The sequence below is a fragment of the Neopelma chrysocephalum genome, unplaced genomic scaffold (genome assembly GCF_003984885.1).
Source record: "Neopelma chrysocephalum unplaced genomic scaffold, ASM398488v2 Primary Assembly neopelma1_96706, whole genome shotgun sequence".
Classification (NCBI taxonomy): domain Eukaryota; kingdom Metazoa; phylum Chordata; class Aves; order Passeriformes; family Pipridae; genus Neopelma; species Neopelma chrysocephalum.
The window spans coordinates 407,705-426,838 of NW_020925350.1; the positions used below are offsets into that span (position 1 = coordinate 407,705).

The window sequence follows — 19,134 nt, forward strand, 5'->3', positions numbered from 1 at the left end:
CTTTGTTGGAACCTTTTTTATGTCGCACGGCCGTTCCTACCGCGACAAGACAGAGTCACACTTCATGGACTCACAAAGCACAAATAAACAGGGTTTCCCTCATCATTCTCTGCAACTGAAAGGATAGAGAACATTACTTGTGTTCCTGATCCCTTAACCAGTCTTCCTAAGCCCCCAAAGTCTCTCTTGATTGCCCTTGGACTTCTTATTGCAACTTCATTGCTGCCTACTTGAAAAATCAGTAATGAATAATAAATCTGAGGGTCATACCAGGGTAGAGGAAGCTTTCTCTTCACATCTTTAACCCAGGCCCCAGGGAGGCAGCAGACTTCCCTAAGAAATGGGTTCACTCTGCATATTGGGCCTTCTGTTCCCCTCAGGAGAGAGTCTCCTATGACAATGACCTGATTTTTTTCTTTATGGAAGCAGTTTTGACATAGGGCATAGGCCAGCTGAACCTTGGCAACACCTCCAAGTTAAATGAACCATCACCCATGTTATTGTTCAGTTCCACTTGCAAAGCCTCATATCTATTATGCAAGAGTGCCTGGGAAGGTGGGGTAGTCACAGACATGTCTGCTGTGCCAGTGCAGGAACTTGTCACCATTGCCCCCTATCCCTTAAGTGACTGTGTTCAGCCAGGTGGAGAGAAGATAGAGAATCCTCTGTATCACGCGCCCTGTCTGCCTGACAGGCTTGTCTCAGGGAAGGTGAGGTGGAATTCCAGTAAACTCTCTCTCAGACTCCTTGATACTCCTCAACCTACTCACCTCCTCATGGAGGCCTGTCACTAAGCAGAGGAGTTCCTCTACCTGGGTGCACCCCAGGTGTACTCACAACTGCTGTCCAGTAGTGGTATAAGAGTAGGACACACCCTGCAGCCTGACACCTGAGTAGCAGCATGTTCCCATCAGAGTTCTGTCCAGGAAGCTGAATCAGTTGTGGTGGATGCAGAGTTTAGAGATGCCATGGCTTTCTGCGGGTAGATACCACTTATCCCTGGTCGAGCTGGCCGAGCTATAGTGCCCTTCCTGCACACCCTTCCATGTGCACTGCAACACAAACTGCCATGCCATGCCCTTGCTGAGACATCACTCCCTCTTTGCCCGCCCTGGTCACTAGCAGTCCCTAGCAGCTTCTTTTATAGGTGGGAAGGGTGTGTCTTGTCAGCAAGACCTGACACACATCTTGTCAGCAGCATTTGCATGAGCTGCAGACTCCTGTTGGGTCTCTCAGCTCTCCCTGAGGTGTCCTTGGTTCAGGAAACTCCCCCGTACACCACACTAGAGTGCTTCACCGTGGATGGTGTGGCACCAAGAGCTGCTTGCCTTGTCAACCAAGTGCTAGTTTCAGTTTACACCGTGTTTAAATCTCCCACCGTTGCTCCTGGCCCTGCCCAGGTCTCCTCAGCTGCTGTCATGTGAGCTGCAGGCTCCTGGTGGGTGTCTTGGCTCCCCCTGAGGTTACCCCAGTTCAGGAAACCTCCATGTACACCACATTAGAATGACCAGCTCTGTCCCCCAGTTAATGAATGTAACTGCATAGCAACAAACACACGAGCTGCAGTCTGCTGATTTGAACAAGAAAAGGCTATATCAAGAGGACAGTTTCCTTTAAAGAGCCTCTATTATGGAATCCTACTCCTCTTCCTGTCTCAGAGAAGATCTAACTTATTTTTCTGGACTAAGTGCAAATGTAATTTTCTTGTGCCATTTAAGGAGTTGGTTGAGGCTAGAATGAATAATTTAGTGATGAGATTATATTATCGTGAGTTCAAAGAATCATAGAATTTTTTTGGTTGGAAAAAACCTTTAAGATCATTAAGTCCAACCATTATGAGTTTTGCTATTATGTAGGCAATTACATGCATTCTGAATTCTATTTTTAAAGAATATATTTAAACTATGTAAAGCACTTGAAGCTAAAGAGATGTACTTCAAATGCAATGAATTAAAGTACTGGATATTTTTTTTTAATATGGTAATAGCAAAAGGCAGTACAGAAATAACACTGGCCTGTTAATTGCTGAGGATAGTCACCTCACAACCTGGGACATAGACAAGGAAGAGATGTTTAATGCTTTCTTTGCTTTGGTCTTCAACACTGATGATGGGCTCTTGGGGTCCCAGTGATCTGAGCTGGAGGACCATGACTGTGAGAATGATCAACTTCCAGTCAACCCTGAACTTATGGGAGATCTGCTGCTCCAGGTGGATCCCTATAAGTCTATGGGACCTGATGGGATTCATGTGAGAATACTCAAAGAACTAGCTGATGTCATCCCAAGGCCTCTTTCAATGATTTTTGAACAGTGTTGGGAATCCAGAGAGGTCCCAGTTGATTGGAATCTGGCAAATGTTGTCCCAATTTTCAAGAAGGGCAAGGAAGATGATCTTGGAACTACCTGCCTGTCAGTCTCAATTCAGTGCCTGCTAAAATTATGGAGAAGCTTATTGTGGGAAGTATTGAAAAACACTTGACGGACAAGGCAGTCATCAGTCACAGCCAACATGGGGCTTTCATGAGGGGAAGTCCTGCTTGTCAAACTTAATTTCCTTTTACGACAAGGTAACCCACCTAGTTGATCAAGGGAAACCAGTTGATGTAATCTTTTTGGATTTCAGTAAAGCTTTTGATACTGTCTCTCACAGGATCCTTCTGGACAAAATGTCCATCACACAGCTGGATAAACATGTCATGTGATGGGTGAGCAACTGGCTCACAGGTTGGGCACTGTGAGATACTGGATCCGAATCTCACTGAATTATTTATATGGGTTGGAACCAACTCACTGTGTCTGTGTGTGTGTGTGTGTGAGTGGGGAACGACTGGGCCTAGACCTGCAGGTACATGGTAAGGCCTGCCTTATCACATAAGGCCTGCTGAGAGCACATGGCAGAGCCGGAAGGCCTGCAGCCAACATGGCTGAACCCATGCAAAGCACATGGCAAAGTTGAAGGCCATGTAGCCTGGCTGTCAGTCAAGGCAGACCTGCCTGGTAGCCCGTCCACACCACGCCCCTGGAGCCTGTGACTGGCTACAGCACACCTCACTCTGGCCTGGAAGGCACTAACCAGATATCCTGCCTGGGAGGGAAAACTGAACTGTATAAATAGACGAGACTCCATGTGAGTGCTCTCTCTCTCTTCTCTCCTGCAACCTGAACCATGTGAACCAGCAGATCTTGTCAGTAACCATTTTTCCTTTCCTCTCTCTTCTTCTCTCTTTCTTTACCCTTTTAATCTGTTTTCTTCTTTTACTCTTTTCCTTCTCTTGTGGGTAACTTAAAACCAATTAATTGTGTTTTACTAAAGCTGGTGTATTGATTGTTTGCAATAGCTGTTTTCTGTGAACTGAGTCTTTGTGCTGGGTGTTTTAGTGAAATATTTTTTCTTGGTTGGATTTTACTCCTGTAAAACCTTTTGCCAAAATATCTTATTTTTCTCACTAAATTCAAAGAATTTCTTTTAGAGAAGAGTGTGTGACTCTTTCTCTGGATATGAATTCAAGGTTATAACGAACCAAAAGGCTTTTAAAAAGTCTTAAATGAAATGTAACTGCTCTAGGCAGCTTATAGCTTAAAATCCGGAGTGCAACAGGCACAAAGGATTATAGTAAATGAGGTTACATCAGGCTGGCAACCAGTCACTAGTGGGGTTCCACAGGGCTCCATTTTAGGGACAGTGCTCTTTAACATCTTCATAAACGACTTGGATGCAGGACTCAAAGGTATACTAAATAAGTTTGCTGGTGACACTAAACTGGGAGGAGCTGTTGACTCCCTCAAAGGCAGAGGCCCTGCAGAGAGACCTCGATAAATTAGAGGGCTGGACAATCACCAACCATATGGAGTTTAACAAAGACAAGTGCCAGATTCTGCGCCTGGGATGGGGCAACCCTGGATGTATGGACAGACTGGGGAACGAGAGGTTGGAGAGCAGTGCCGTGGAAAGGGACCTGAGGGTCCTGGTCGATGGCAAGTTGAATGTGTCAGCAGTGTGCCCTGGCAGCCAGGAGGGCCAACTGTGTCCTGGGGGGCATCAGGCACAGCATCGCCAGCCAGTCAAGGGAGGGGATTGTACCATGCTACTCTGTGCTGCTGCGGCTTCACCTCAAGTACTGTATGCAGTTTTGGGCACCACAATATAAGAAAGATATAAAGCTATTAGAGAGCATCCAAAGGTGGGCAGCGAAGATGGTGAAGGGTCTAGAGGGGAAGCCGTATGAGGAGTGGCTGAGGTCACTTGGTCTGTTCAGCCTGGAGAAGAGGAGACTGAGGGGAGATCTCACTGTAGTCTACAGCTTCCTCACGAGAGGAAGCGGATGGTCAGGCACTGATCTCTTCTCTCTGGTGACCAGTGATAGGACCCAAGGGAACGGCATGAAGCTGTGTCAGGGGAGGTTTCGTTTAGGTTGGATATTTGGAAAATGTTCTTCACCCAGAGAGTGCTTGGGCACTGGAACAGGCTCCCCAGGGAAGTGGTCACCGCTCCAAGCCTGACAGAGTTCAAGAAGCATTTGGATGATACTCTCAGGCACATGGTGTGATTCTTGGGGTTGTCCTGTGCGGGTCCATGAATTGGACCTCAATGAACCTCGTGGGTCCCTTCCACCTCAGGATATTCTATGATTCTAAAGATATTATTACCATTTTATATCTTAAACTAAATTAACTTCAGAAGCAGAAGAGTCACATTTCAAAGGTGGGATGCAGAGATCTTCACAACTATGCCAACACACACTGAGACTGTTGGCTTTCACTATTCTCCATGAGAGTCTAGTTTTTTATTTTTTTTCTTAAATAAAAAATGTATCAATGTTTTCACGAAATGCTGCAGCTCTCCATACACTGATACTACTCAAAAGAAAAAAAGAAATAATACTCTATACAAGAGGGCTTATAGGAGTTAGTGTTATGTGACCTCCATTGCCAACTAATTTGTCAAGGAGAATTCACACATTTGCTCTATTTGGAGAAGAATACACAGAATTTAAGATATTCACATACATGTTCTCAACACACTCTTACCTGATCATGAATGTCAACCATCACTGTGTTCTGCTGTGGCGAGTGACCAGCTGGGTGAAAAATATGATGGGATATATTTGGAGGGTTAAAGGCTTGGGGCTCTTCTATTGCTTGCTGCTGTTCATAGGAGAGATGGTGATAATTTTCATCTTGGCTAACAGAATTGTGTCGAGACAGACGATCTCTTCTTGCTCTCTGATGGCGAACAGGAGGACTAAAAACACAGAAAGAAAAAGTTGGAAGATCATATTAAGAAGGGTTTGTGGCACGTATAACTAAAAGCACAAAGAACCCCTGAGCCTTCTCTTCTCTGGGCTAAACAGTTCCAGGTGTCTCAGGCTTTCCTCATAGGAGAGATGCTCCACTCCCTTAAAAACATCCTTGTGGCCCTTCTTTGAACTCTGTTCAGGATATCATAGAATTACAGAACCAGAGAATCTTTAAGGTTGGAAAAGACCTCTAAGATCATCAAGTCCAAACATCAAACTAGTGCCACCACCATGTTCAACACTAAACCATGCCCTCAAGTGCCATATCCACACATTTTCTGAACATTTCCAGGGATGGTGACTCCACCACTTCCCTGGGCAACCTGTTCCAATGCTTGACAACCCTTTCTGTGAAGGAATTTTTCCTAATATCTAATCTAAACCTTCCCTAGCGCAACTTGGAGCCATTTCCTATCATCCTGTTAATTGTTACCTGGAAAAAGAGACTGATGCCCACTTTACTGTAACCTCCTTTCAGGTAGTTGTGAAGAGCAATAAGGTCTCCCCTCAGTCTCCTTTTATCCAGGCTAAACAACCCCAGTTCCCTCAGCCACTCCCCCTAACACTTGTGCTCCAGACCCTTCACCAGCTTCCTTGCCCTTCTCTGGACATGCTCCAGCACCTCAATGTCTTTCTTGTAGTGAGGGGCCCAAAACTGAACCCAGTACTCAAAGTGCAGCCTCATCAGTGCTGAGTACAGGGGGACAATCACTTTCCTAGTCCTTGCTGGCCACACTATTTTTGATACAGGCCAGGATGCCATCGGCCTTCTTGGCCACCTGGGCACACTGCTGTTCAGCTGCTGTCAACCAGCACCCCCAGGTCCTTTTCCACCAGTCAGTTTTTCAGCCTATCTCCCCCAAGACTAGCGCTGCAGGAGGTTGTTGTGACCCAAGTGCAGGACGAGGCACTTGGCCTTGTTGAACCTCATACAATTGGCCTTGGACCATCAATCCAACCTGTCCAGATCCCTCTGCAGAGCCTTTCTGCCCTCAATCAGATCAACACTCCCACCCAACTTGGTGTTGTCTGCAAACCTGCTAAGGGTGCATTGATCCCTTTGTCCAGGTCATTGATGAAGATACTAAACAGAACTGGCCCCAGTACTGAGCCCTGGAGAACACCATTTGTAAACATCTTTCAACTGGATGTAACTCAATTCACCACCACTCTCTGGGCCCAGCCATCCGGGCAGTTTTTTACCCAGCAAAGAGTACGCTCATCCACACTATAGGAAGCCAGTTTCTCCAGAAGAATCCTGTGGGCAAGGGTGTCAAAGGCTTTACTAAAGTCTAGGTAGATAACACCCACAGCCTTTCCTTCTTGCACTAAGCAGGTCACCTTGTCATAGAAGATGAGGTTAGTCAAGCAGGACCTGCCTTTCCTAAACTCATGCTGTCTGGACCCGATCCCCTGGTTCTCCTGCATCTGTCACATGATGGCATTCAAGATGATGTGCTCCATGACCTTCCCCAGCACTGAGGTCAGGCTGACAGGCCTGTTATTCCCCAGATTCTACTTCCAACTCTTCTTGTAGATGGGCACCACATTTGCTAAATTCCAGCCACCTGGGACCTCCCCGGTTGACCAGGACTGCTGGTAAATGATTGAAGGTGACTTGGTGAGCTCCCCCTTCAGCTCCCTCAGTACTCCTGGGTGGATCCTATAGCAGGTTGCTGATCATTCCCTCCTGGATTATGGGGACTTCATTCTGCTCCCCATCTCTTTCTTACAACCTGGAGGTGGGCAAAGAAGGCATTAAGTACCTCAGCCTTTTCCTCATCCTTTGTCACTATGTTTCCCCTCACATCCAATAAAGGATGGAGATTGTCCTTGTCCCTGCTTTTGTTGTTGATGTATTTGTAGAAACACTTTTTGTTGTCTTTTACAGCAGTGGTCAGATTAAGTTCTAGTTGGGCTTTGGTCCTTCTTATTTTCTTCCTGCATAACCTCACAACATCTTTGTAGTCCTCCCGAGTTGCCTGCCCCTTTTTCCAGAAGTGATAAACTCTCCTTTTCTCCCTGAGTTCCAGCCAAATTTCTCTGTTCTTCCAGATCGGTCTTCTTCCCTACCAGCTCATCTTTCGGCACATGGGGACACCCTGCTCCTATAACTTTAAGATTTCCTTCTTAAAGCATGTCCAGCCTTCCTGGACTCTTTTGCCCTTCAGGACTGTCTCCCAAGGGAGTCTTCTAAACAGGCCAAAGTGTGCCCTTCAGAAGTCCATTGTGACAGTTCTGCTGATGCTTCTCCTTACTTCTCTGAGAATTAAAAACTCATAATTTTGTGATTGCTTTGCCCAAGATGGCGTCTGACCATCAAATCACCCACCAGTCCTTGTCTGTTCACAAACAACAGGTCCAGTGGGGCACCTCCCCTTGTTGGCTTGCTTACCAGCTGTGTCAGGAAGTTATTATCTTCCACACACTCCAGGAACCTCCTAGACTGTTCTCTCTCTGCTGTGTTGTATTTCTAGCAGACATCTGGTAAGTTGAAGTCTCCCCTGAGAACAAGGGCCAGCAATCACGAGACTTCTCCCATCTGCTTACAGAATATTTTGTCTGCCTCTTCATCCTAGTTGGATGGTCTGTAACAATCTCCCACCAGGATATCTGCCTTGTTGGCCTTCCCCTGATTCTTGCCCATAAACATTCAGCTGGACACAGGACTCCAGATGTGGCCTCACCAGTGCTTAGTAGAGGGGAAGGATATCTCTGTCAACCTGTGACAGACTGCCACTTGACCATGGCCTGGACACAGGCCTAGACAGACTTTCAGCATCCTGCCCCCTGACACCCTGCCCCTTGACCTTGGAAGTGTAGGCAGGGTCCCACCCACATTCCATGTAAAGTTTGAATCACTCAAATCACACTATCATTGGTAGACCCAATGGGTGGTGTGACTCTCACCCCTATTAGAAAGGCATTTACACAACTGGCAGTTGCTTCTGCGTGACTTGGACATCAAATGTTCCTAGCAGTCCACCAGAGCCATGGCAACACTTACAATCACGTGATTACTATCTGTGATGTGGTAAGTCACCGTATGGGTGTGTCACTGTATTGGATCTGTCTCAGATAGAGTTAACTTTCCCCATCTTGACTCATGAGTTTTTATTCTGATTTTCTGCTCTGCCTGTCCCACTGAGGTGAGTGATAGAGCAGCTTGGTGGGCACCTGAAGGCCAGTCAAGGTTAACTCACCACACTCATTGCTCATCTTTCTTCTGTCTCAATAAAGCTTTGTTTTATAACGTGTTGTCAGACTTCATTACTGTTCAGACCACAACCTGCTGGTAACACTCCTCCTAATGCAGCCCAGGTTAGTATTGGTCTTCTTTGGTAGGAGCGGCTGAGGGAGCTGGGGTTGTTTAGCCTGGAGAAAAGGAGGCTCAGGGGTGACCTTCTCACTCTCTACAACTACCTGAAAGGAGGTTGTAGTGAGGTGAGGGTCAGCCTCTTCTCCCAGGCTACTAGTGACAGGACAAGAGGACATACCCTCAAGCTGTACCAGGGAAGGTTCAGATTGGACATCAGGAGGAATTTCTTCGTGGCAAGGGGTTGTTAAACATTGGAATGGACTGTCCAGGGAGGTGGTGGAGTCATCATTCCTGGAGGTGTTCAAGAAATGACTGGACGTGACATTTAGTGCCATGGTCTAGTTGACAAGGTGTTGATCAGTCAAAGGTTGGGCTCTATGATCCCAGAGGTTTTTTCCAATATAAATGATTCTGTGATTCTTTACCACAAGAGTGCATTGCTGGCTCATGTTCAACTTGGTGTCCACCAGGACCTCCAGGACCTTTTCTGCCGCTTTCTGCTTAACTGCTTTCCAGCAATTCAGCTCCCAGCAGGTACAGGTGCATGAGGTTATTCATCCCCGGGTGTAGGACTTTGCACTTTCCCTTGTTGAACTAAAGGTTCAGTAACCATAAATCCCCTTGTTTTAGCAACCCTAAAAACAAGAATGCACATTTCAGTAGAATTTCACTTATTTACATTACTTGTGCGTTTCACAAATATTATCTTTAGAGGCTCCTAATGAGTTGCAACTGTGGTAATATTTGTATCTTACAATAGGTAACTGACATTTAAACCAGATGAAGCTAGTGCATCTGCTTATTTTGAGTAAACAATTTAGAGACTTGGGATTTGACGATGTACTTATAAGGCACACAATTTTTAACTTGTTCATAAAAAACATGTAGATAAAGTGACTTCCATGGAATTTCTCATAAATTTTGCAGTAGAACTGTGGTGGATTGACCCTGGTTGGATGCGAGGTGTTCACCAAAGCCACTCTATCATTTCCCTCCACAACTGGAGAGAGGAAAGAAAATATAATGAAAGATTCATGAGTTGAGATAAGGATGGGGAGAGATCACTCACCGATTACCATCACGGGCAAAACAGACTCAACTTGGGGATTTTAATTGAATTTATTACCAATCAAAATCAGAGCAGGATAATGAGAAGTAAAACAAATCCTAGAAACACCTTTTCCCCACTCTTTCCCAGATTCTACCTCCTTCCCCCCCCCCCCAGGGACACAGGGAGATGGGGAATGGGGAAATGGGGGTTGTGGTGTGCATCACTGTTTCTGAGCTGCTCAGGGAGAGGAGCCCTTCCCCTGCTCCAGCGTGGGGTCCATCCCATGGGAGACAGTTCTTCATGAACTGCTCCAATGTGGGTCTGTTTCCACAGAGTGCAGTCCTTCAGGAACAGCCTGCTCCAGCATGGGTCCCCCACAGGGCCACAAGTCCTACTAGGAAACCTGCTCCAGCGTGGGGTCCTCTCTCCATGGGTCTTCAGGTCCATGCCAGGAGCCTGCTCTAGTATGGGCTTCCCATGGGGTCACAACTTTCTTTCGGGTATCTACCTGCTTTGTCGTGGGTCTTCTCCACGGGCTGGAGGTGTATCTCTGCACCCCTGTGGACCTCCACGGGCTGCAGGGACACAGCTGCCTCACCACGGTCTGCACCACAGGCTGCAGGGAAACCTCAGCTCTGGTGAATGGAGCACCTCCTCCCCCTTCTTCTTCATTGACCTCGGTGTCTGCAGAGTTATCCCTCTCCCATATTCTCACCCCTCTCTTCTCTGAGCACAATTACATCTGCACAATAACTTTTTTCCTTCTTAAATATGTGATTACAGAGGTGTTACTACCATTGCTGATTGGCTCAGTCTTGGCCAGGGGTGGGTCCATCTTGGAGCCGGCTGGCATTGGCTCTGTTGGACATGGGGGAAGTTTCTAGAAGCTTCTCACAGAAGCCACCCCGGTAGCCCCCCCACTACAAAAAACTGGCCACGTAAACCCAATACAAGAACAAACTAAGTAGAAACCATCCCACATTTCCCCACATGATTCCACAACATGCCTTCCAATCTCCACAAATAAATTATCCATTGCATGTAGAATCGCTCAAGTTATATGGGATGTAGTGCTACCCTGGGTACAGGCTCAATGAATCATTGTCCTAGTTAGAACAGCTGGGACCAGTTCATCACTGCGTGGGTGTAACCCAAAACTGTGTATTCTATAGCCTTCCATGCCATTTCCCAGAAACTGTTATCAAAAGACCATTTACACCATCTGCCCAGAGCACGCTTGACTCCTCAGGCTATAAGCTGGGTGTTAAGAGACCTGCGAGATAGGAGATGCTCCTGTCCTCATACCCATTGTGGAACTCCCTGCCCTGAGGGAGGTACTGGACATTCCTGCCTGAACCTGAGGATATATGTAATCTTGGAGTCTTGGGACTTTTTTAACCACTCGTGGGATCCAGAGAAGGACTGTGACCACCACTCTCAACCAGACTGCAACCACCACTTTTCAACCGGACTGCAATCACGACTCTCGCCCCGACTGCAACAGCACTCTCACCAACAGGTTTTCCCTCTCCTTTTACTTTGGACTCAGGGGGCCCAATGAACACCACTCTGTTCATGCCCCAGGGTGCTGGGTTATACATTTGGGTTTTGTGGGTTAAAACCAACTGTTTGTCTGTATAATTGTATTTATTGTATTATTTTATTAAATTGTTATTCTGACTTATAATCTCTCTTTTGAGTTGGGTTCATTTCCCCTGCCAGTTTACCTTTAAACCAGCACAACCATACTGCAGGAAATAAACAGAAAGGGTTTGCAAATGCTAGAGCAGACCCTTTCAAACACAGCCTGGAACAGAATGCAAGATTCTCAGCTTTCATTGTTCCTTTTGCTATCATCAAACAACCCTGAAACCTTTTGGCAACTCACTACATAACCCTGACATTTCTCAAGCTTCACCCAGTTTCACTACTGAAGGCGGAGGGGTAGAGAAGGAGAATGATACCACCACAGCTGTTCAGATGCTATTGAGATTGTATCATAGTTTGTCTTAGATTACTCATAGTGGAAAGGGACCTGGAGGTCCAGGTGGACAACAAGCTCAATATGAGTTAACAGTATGCTGCTGCAGCAGCAAAGAAAGCCAACAAAATGCTGGGTTGCATCAACAAGGGCATCACCAGAAGAGGTGAAGTCACTCTCCCACTCTACTCAGTGCTTGTTAGGCCTCACCTGGAATACTGTGTTCAGTTTTGGTCCCTGCTATGCAAGTAGAATGTAGACAGGCTGAAGAGGGTACAGAGAAGGGCCACAAAGATGATCCAAGGACTGGGAAGACTGCCATGAAAGGCTGAAAGGCTGAGAGAACTGGGTTTGTTCAGCCTTGAGAAAAGAAGGCTTAGGGGAGACCTTATCACTGTGTTCCAGTATTTAATGGGTGGTTTCAAAGAAGATGGAGACTTCCTTTTACAAGGAGTCACATGGAAAAGAAGAAGGTGATGGGTACAAGTTACTCCTGAGGAGATTCCGACTGAACACAAAAGGAAAATTATTCACAATGAGAAAAATCAGCGATTGGAATAATCTCCCCAGGGAAGTGGTGGATTCCCCAATACTGAACACTTTTAAGATTCAACTGGGCAGGATGCTGGGCCATCTTGTCTAGACTGTGCTTTTGCGAAGAAAGGTTGGACCAGATGATCCTTGATGTCCCTTCCAACCTGGTATTCTATGATTTTTTTCTTTCAAACACTGTGATAGATGTTGTAAAAAAATCAGTAAGCCACAGTCATCGGCATTCAAAATAATTTACAGTCTAAAAGACGTGACATGTCCAACTGAATTAAAGTGGGTCAGATGGAACCAGACAGAAGAACACATAGTGAGTATGATCTTCAGGCAGGAACAGCCATCACAGGCTGTCTATAACTGAAGACCCCTGATGTCAGTGTTCTCTAAGGTAATTTCTTTGAAGCAACAACTTTTTGAATGCCCTTACTCTTTTGAACTGAAATTACTATTATGGCAAAGAAGAAAGGAAGAAAAAGTGGGAAATGCAGCATAGCATAGCAAAGGGACAGAAGTTCCCACTTTCCATTGATTAATAGGAAGAAAAAGGAGTTGTACTTGTTGGTTCCACACATGCACCTGTTGTGCTTACAATACATAAAACTTCTGAATCAAAAAGGAATGAAATTGGGACAGCATCTTCTTCAAATTCAAATTAAAAAGCAAAACAAAAGAGAACGTATTCAAATTTTCTTTTTAGTTTTGAGTATAAGACTTACTTGCCAGCAGTCCAAAGCAAAAGAGCTTCGGCACAGTTTCCAGTCAGAGCAAACAAAGACTTTGTCCTATGGCAAGGAATGGATGTGGTAATGGAGAACCATCTTGGACGCTCAACTGACTTGAAATGTACATTATCAAGAAGAAAGGCAACTTGACCTCATTTATAAGCGGTATTATTGTTATAGGTTTAAAGTCGTCCCTTGTAATTTTTCCATACCACCGTAAGGGGGCGAGCACTGAAAACGGCACAATGACCTGCCACATGGCCAGCATCGGGACCGGCTGGAGAGGGCCAGGGGGCCACACTTTAAGGTGTTTGCCACCGTGAGATCGGGGGCCAGGGGAGATGTCCCTGTCCCTTGCAGCCACCCCCTGCTGCGCCGCTGGAGCCGGTTCCAGCAGCCGAGAGGTGGGGTCAATCGCTGCGGCAGCTGGACCGGGTCGAGAGTTTGTCCCATTGCAGCCCTGCTCCACTGATTGCCTGTGCCTGCAGGGGAGCCTCCTGCCTATGCCCACCACTATCGAGTGGTGGCCGCCATTACCACCGCTGCCGCTGGGAGTCCGCTGCCAAGAAAGCCTGCCAGCTCCACCTTCTGGCTGCAGCTGTAATTGCATGAAAGGAAACCGCAATAACTGGTTCAGCAACACAGCAGTGGACAAAGAGACTTTTCTGGGTGATATTCTCTCTCTGTATTGTGTGTTTGTAGTTTATTTTTGGGTTTTGCCTTTTGGTTTTAGTAAACATTGTTACTTTGTTTTGACTTCATTCCTCATGAGTCTCAATTTATTTTTAAATTTGCAATAAGTGTGGAAAAAGAGGGCTCTCTATTCCATCTAAGGTCCCATTTCCTGTTGGGGAAGATGACACTGCAGAGATAAGAAATTATCTTAGCCAGAAACCATGGAATTTAAACACAGACAAGGAAAGCTTGTTTACATATACCACCTGATATTCTTATACTATCTTTTAATTAACTAGACTTGCTGTCTCCACAAAAATCCTTTTACCACCTTGTTGTAGTGGGTTTGTAACCCTCCCTGGGAGGGAAACGGAACTAGGATAGGTCACCTGATGTATATTTTACCAATAAGGTATTCCATACCATGTGTCATGGGTTAAGCCGCCCCCTCCCCCCCAGGGGGCTGGAAGTGGTTGGTCCTAACTGAGTTTCTGGTGAGGGGCCAATCGGAGCTGTTTTTTCGCCCCTGTGAAATTAGATATTAGAACAGCTGGAAGTTGTTGGCAGAGTGTGAGAGAGAGATTCGGAGCCATGAGGTGAGAGAAGGGAGGCCTGCCGGCCCCTTGCAGGGGGCTGGGCCCTCTTTCCCCCCTGGCCAGGCTGTGGGGAGCCCCAGGACAGTATCATAACTGGACCGGGTGCCCGTGACCAAAAGGCTAGGGGGCTTTTTTCCCCCCCACTGCCCAGGAGAGGCGGTGACGTGGACTTGGAGGCCAGCCAGGGGGGTTGAAAGCTAGCTAGTCTCCCGGCAGGCAGACTCGGTATTGGAGCCGAGCCACAGATGGACCGAGGGATGGTCTGGAGCCCGGAGAAGCAGCTGCGATTATGCAGAGCTGGAAGAACTCCAGGCAGAGGAGAGAGACCGAAGCAGCCTTGCTGCTACCCTCTTTCCCCCCCATAATGGCAGGGGAGAGGGTGCGACCTTGAGCTGAGGCTGAAGAAATGGGAGACGGGCCAAGAGGCTCGGAGGTGCTCTACTTGAGGTTTGGACGAGGGCAGCCAAAAACCGAAAGATGAGGAATGAGGGGGATGGCCCCCCTTGCCACGTGGCAAGTTGAGCTGATGCTGCAGCTGAAACAGAGAGAAGCCAAAACAGCAGGTCTTTTCTGGGTAAAGACTTTTGGTGAAAACTATTTGGGGTAAAAAGACTGAGCAAGACCCAGAAACTCTGCAACCTGGAAAGGAAGAGCGAACATCTTACTCGCTGGGAGGAACCGTCACGAACCAGGGGGAAAGAACTCACAAGCTGACTCCCTGGACGTTCGTGATGAAGACCTGGTAAAGCAAGTGTTCCCTTGTAGCCCAGGAGGAGACCTCAGCAGAAGTTGAGGGTTGGTGGGGGTGCAAGAAGACCCCTTCCCTGATACCCCAATGAGAGAGATACTTTTAACTATTGCCCTGAAAACTTCTCCTGAATTGATGTGGGAGGGTCCAGGGGTGGTAGAGATTATATTAATACTGTGTATTTATTTGCTTTTTAGTTTCTATAGTATTTATTGTGTAAGTAATAAATTGCAATATAATTCCCTTCCCCCATGCTGAGGTGTGCCTGTCTGAAAACTTCTCTTCCGTGTTGAGGCAAATTGGGGGGGGGCTTGGAAATTGGAAATTGTATTTTTGGGGGTCTCAAACCACGACACCATGTTAAGTCAACTCAGATATAAAGAAACAAGAAGGAAACAACTCCCTCTCTTCTCTTACAGGATGGTTGTGCGGGATAGACATCTGTTTTCGGAGGAGGAAAACACCTTTCATGGGGAAGTAGTCTTTATTGTTAGTTTTCCCTGTGTGTATAGTGCTTATAGTTTTATTTCTTCTCTATGTAAATATAAAACCGCCTTTCTTAGCAGCCTCGGTTTTGCAAGCTTTTTCTTCTCCCCCCCTTCCCTCCTCCTTCTCCCTCTGGGGGAGGGGTTTGGGCGGAGTCTCAGTGGACACCAGGCGTTCAGCCAAAGTACCAATAACAAAATTGGTGCCAAAAGCCGGGAACACTGCCAAGAAAGGTTGTTTATATAAACACTGCCTCGCTTATCTTTCTGGTTTTGCTAACTTGGGAACATACTAATATAAAACATGGCCTTACGCCCAGCTTTAGTATTTATACCCGTACTTTTACTAAGTCTTTCTGGGATGTGGGACTTACCCTTTGAAAGACCTCCAGGGGGATGGATACAACTTTCTTTCCCTTCTTAATTTTGACATAGATGGCTTTGCAATGAAAGTACCAATGATCTTTACTAACCCTTACTTGAGCTGTCTGGTCATGGGACTGCTTATAACCAACACTATGAGAACGTTATGGGGATTGGGGAATGTAGTATTGTCTTTGTTGCCTTGTTGCAGGACAAAACAAACTTCGAGAGAGAACTTACTGGGATGTGCCTTAAAGGGCCCAGTTCCTGGGTGCCAGGGAATGTGGATGAATTTAGACAGGTTCTTAGGGCATTTAACACCACCCATTGCCTGGGACTTCGCATCAGAACAAGTATTCAAACCCAACAAACTGACATGGCATTTAATGGAAGGATGCCTTGCATACCCTGATCAAAACCAGCAACTTTTTGCCCTGTACTGGGGCCTGGCCCGTGCCCATCAAGCTGCAGTTCAATACTCTAAAAAGACTATGACTGAGACAGGGACACAAACTACAACATCTGAAGTCATTATTGCCCCTGTAGTGAAAAGGAAGACATGGATAAGGAGATCTAAAGGACCTACAGGGCTACCTTGGAGATTAGTAAGGGAGGAAGAAGGAGAAGGATCTACTCCACCCGCACCTCCAAGAGAAGAAGGGGAGTGTAGCCGGTTGTAGTTGGCTTCCCGCCAAACCCCACAGACTACAGAAGAAAAGCTCCCAGAAGAGAGAGAAGAAAAAAAACGGAATAGCAAAAGCTATATAAGATATATATATATTTTACATATATTACAGATATACAATTAAGGTGCTATGTACATATGAACACAGGAACCCCAAATTGCTCCCAAAAGGGAAAGAGGGGAAGGGAAAAGGGGAAAAAGGACAAAAAGGGACAAAAATGGACAAAACCAAAACAGGTATGCACAATCGAAAAACCTGGTAACTAACAAAATAAAGAACTAGCAAAATCTCACCACTTCCCTTGAGAAAAGCAGGACAGCCAGACGCAGCCCAGCACTCTCCCCTCACGTGTGGTAGACAACAGCAGTCACTGCAGGCCTCAACTCCAGATAAGCAAGGCTGAGACAGGGACCTACCGTTCCCAAACCTCACCAGAAGAAGAGAGAACAAGGTCTCTCTGACCGGCTTATTTATACTTCATGTTACGTAAAGCAAGAGCATAGAATACTTCCTTGGTCACTTCCCTAGTTCCTTCCTGGTTACAAGCTGGTCTCCAGGAAGGCCTAGACTGAAACTAAGACAGGGAGGCAGGACAAATAGCCAGTGATTCACTAGAGGAAGTAGAAGCGGTTCCACGTGAGAGAAGCAGAGAGGAAATCAGACAGGAAAGCAAAGTTACCCAGTCCCTGAGCCCATCAGAACTTCGGGACTTGTGGAGAGATTACAGTTGTCAACCTGGTGAATGAATTCTTACCTGGTTGCTCCGATGCTGGGATAACGGGGCTAGTAGTCACCTGTTAGAAGGTCATGAAGCACAACAACTAGGATCTATTGCCAGAGATTGTGAAATCGAAAAAAAAATTGGAAAGGAGAGAGGCATTTGCAGTCTTTGGGTTCGGCTCCTCTCAAGTGTGAGAGAAAGGTACCCGTTCAAGGAAGATCTAATGAGCTCCCCAAGAAAGTGGACTACTGCAGATGGAGGCATCCAGTACCTGCGGGAATTGGCAATGCTGGAAATCCTTTACAATGGCACATACGATCCCCTCTTCAGCAATCCAGAGGATGTCCCTTGCATGCTGCCCATGTGGCGAAAGGTAATTCAAGGTGCCCCCACATCATAGGTTAACTGCCTGGTGACAATATACCATCCGAGGATGGATGAACCATCTGTGGACATGGTGTCTGCCTGGATACAGAGTATAGAAGAAGGTATGGAAGCCTCCTCACTCCCATGGGCCAGGAAATTAGATTTCAGAGACAGCTCTGATCTCCGCCACTGGTGCACCTACACTAGGGAGAGGCCTTACAAGTGCCCCGAATGTGAGAACCACCGCAGAGAGAGCCCAAGAGATTGGTCTCGGTCTCCTTCTGTCCCACTCAGAAGGAAAGGAAACCCCAAGAGCAGGCGACATGGTGAACTATGGTTCTTTCTGCATGACCAAAGGGAAGACATGAAGAAGTGGGATGGTGAACCTACCTATAAACTTGAAGCCCAGGTACAAGAATTAAGAGGGAAGAAAGATAGTAAGAAGGCCATCCACGTAGTTGATGCAGAGGCCCCAGAAAGAGATCAACGACCTTTGAGATGCAGAAAGACTGAGATCAATTCCTGAGACCCTGATGAAGGGACCTCTGACTGGGCAATGCAAAGTTCAGACGGTGAATACTCTCACCAGGAACAATAGAGGGGCCCTGCCTTCAGCCAGGAGAAGGAAAGGGATGATAGGGTTTACTGGACTGTGTGGATTCGATGGCCTGGCACATCGGATCCGCAGAGATATTGAGCTCTAGTAGACACCGGTGCACAGTGCACCTTGATGCCATCGAGGCATAAAAGCACAGAGACCATCTGGATTTCTGGAGTAACAGGAGGATGTCAAGAATTATCAGTGCTAGAGGTTGAAGTGAGTTTAACAGGGGACAAATGGGAAAAGCACCCCATTGTGACTGGTCCAGAGGCCCCTTGCATCCTTGGCATTGATTACTTCAGGAGAGGATACTTCAAAGATCCAAAGGGGTATCGATGGGCTTTTGGTGTAGCCACAGTGGCTACAGAGAAATTTAAACAATTATCTACCCTGCCTGGCCTCTCAGAAGATCCTTCTATTGTGGGATTGTTGCAAGTCAAGGATCAACAAGTGCCCATGGCCACTACAACAGTACATAGACAACAATACCGAATGAACCAAGACTCTGTGATTCCTATCCATAAGATGATCCGAGAGCTGGAGAGCCAAGGGGTGGTCAGCAAGACCCACTCACCCTTCAACAGCCCCATTTGGTCGGTACGTAAATCTGATGGAGGATGGAGACTAACTGTGGACTATCGTGGCTTGAATGAAGTTACCCTGCCATTGAGTGCTGCTGTGCCAGACATATTGGAGCTCCAGTATGAACTGGAGTCCAAGGCAGCGAAGTGGTACGCCACCACTGATATTGCAAATGCGTTCTTCTCCATCCCCTTAGCAGCAGAGTGCAGGTCGCAGTTCGCTTTCACCTGGAGGGGCGTGCAGTACACCTGGAACTGACTGCCCCAGGGGTGGAAACACAGTCCCACCATCTGCCATGGACTGATTCAGGCTACACTACAGAAGGGTAAGGCTCCAGAACACATATGATACATTGATGACAATATTGTATGGGGGGACACAGCAGAGGAAG

The 19,134-nt window shown here is 46.7% G+C and overlaps 1 protein-coding gene across 1 annotated transcript in view; it reads right to left on the bottom strand.

Annotated features, from left to right (window-relative positions):
• LOC113981671 (E3 ubiquitin-protein ligase RNF38-like) overlaps positions 1 to 19,134 on the bottom strand; it is a 253,030-nt gene that overhangs the window by 81,370 nt on the left and 152,526 nt on the right. The window contains exon 3 of the mRNA XM_027709192.1: positions 5,030 to 5,243. Coding sequence (XP_027564993.1) covers positions 5,030 to 5,243 — 214 coding nt within the window. The remainder of the gene's footprint in view (positions 1 to 5,029; positions 5,244 to 19,134) is intronic.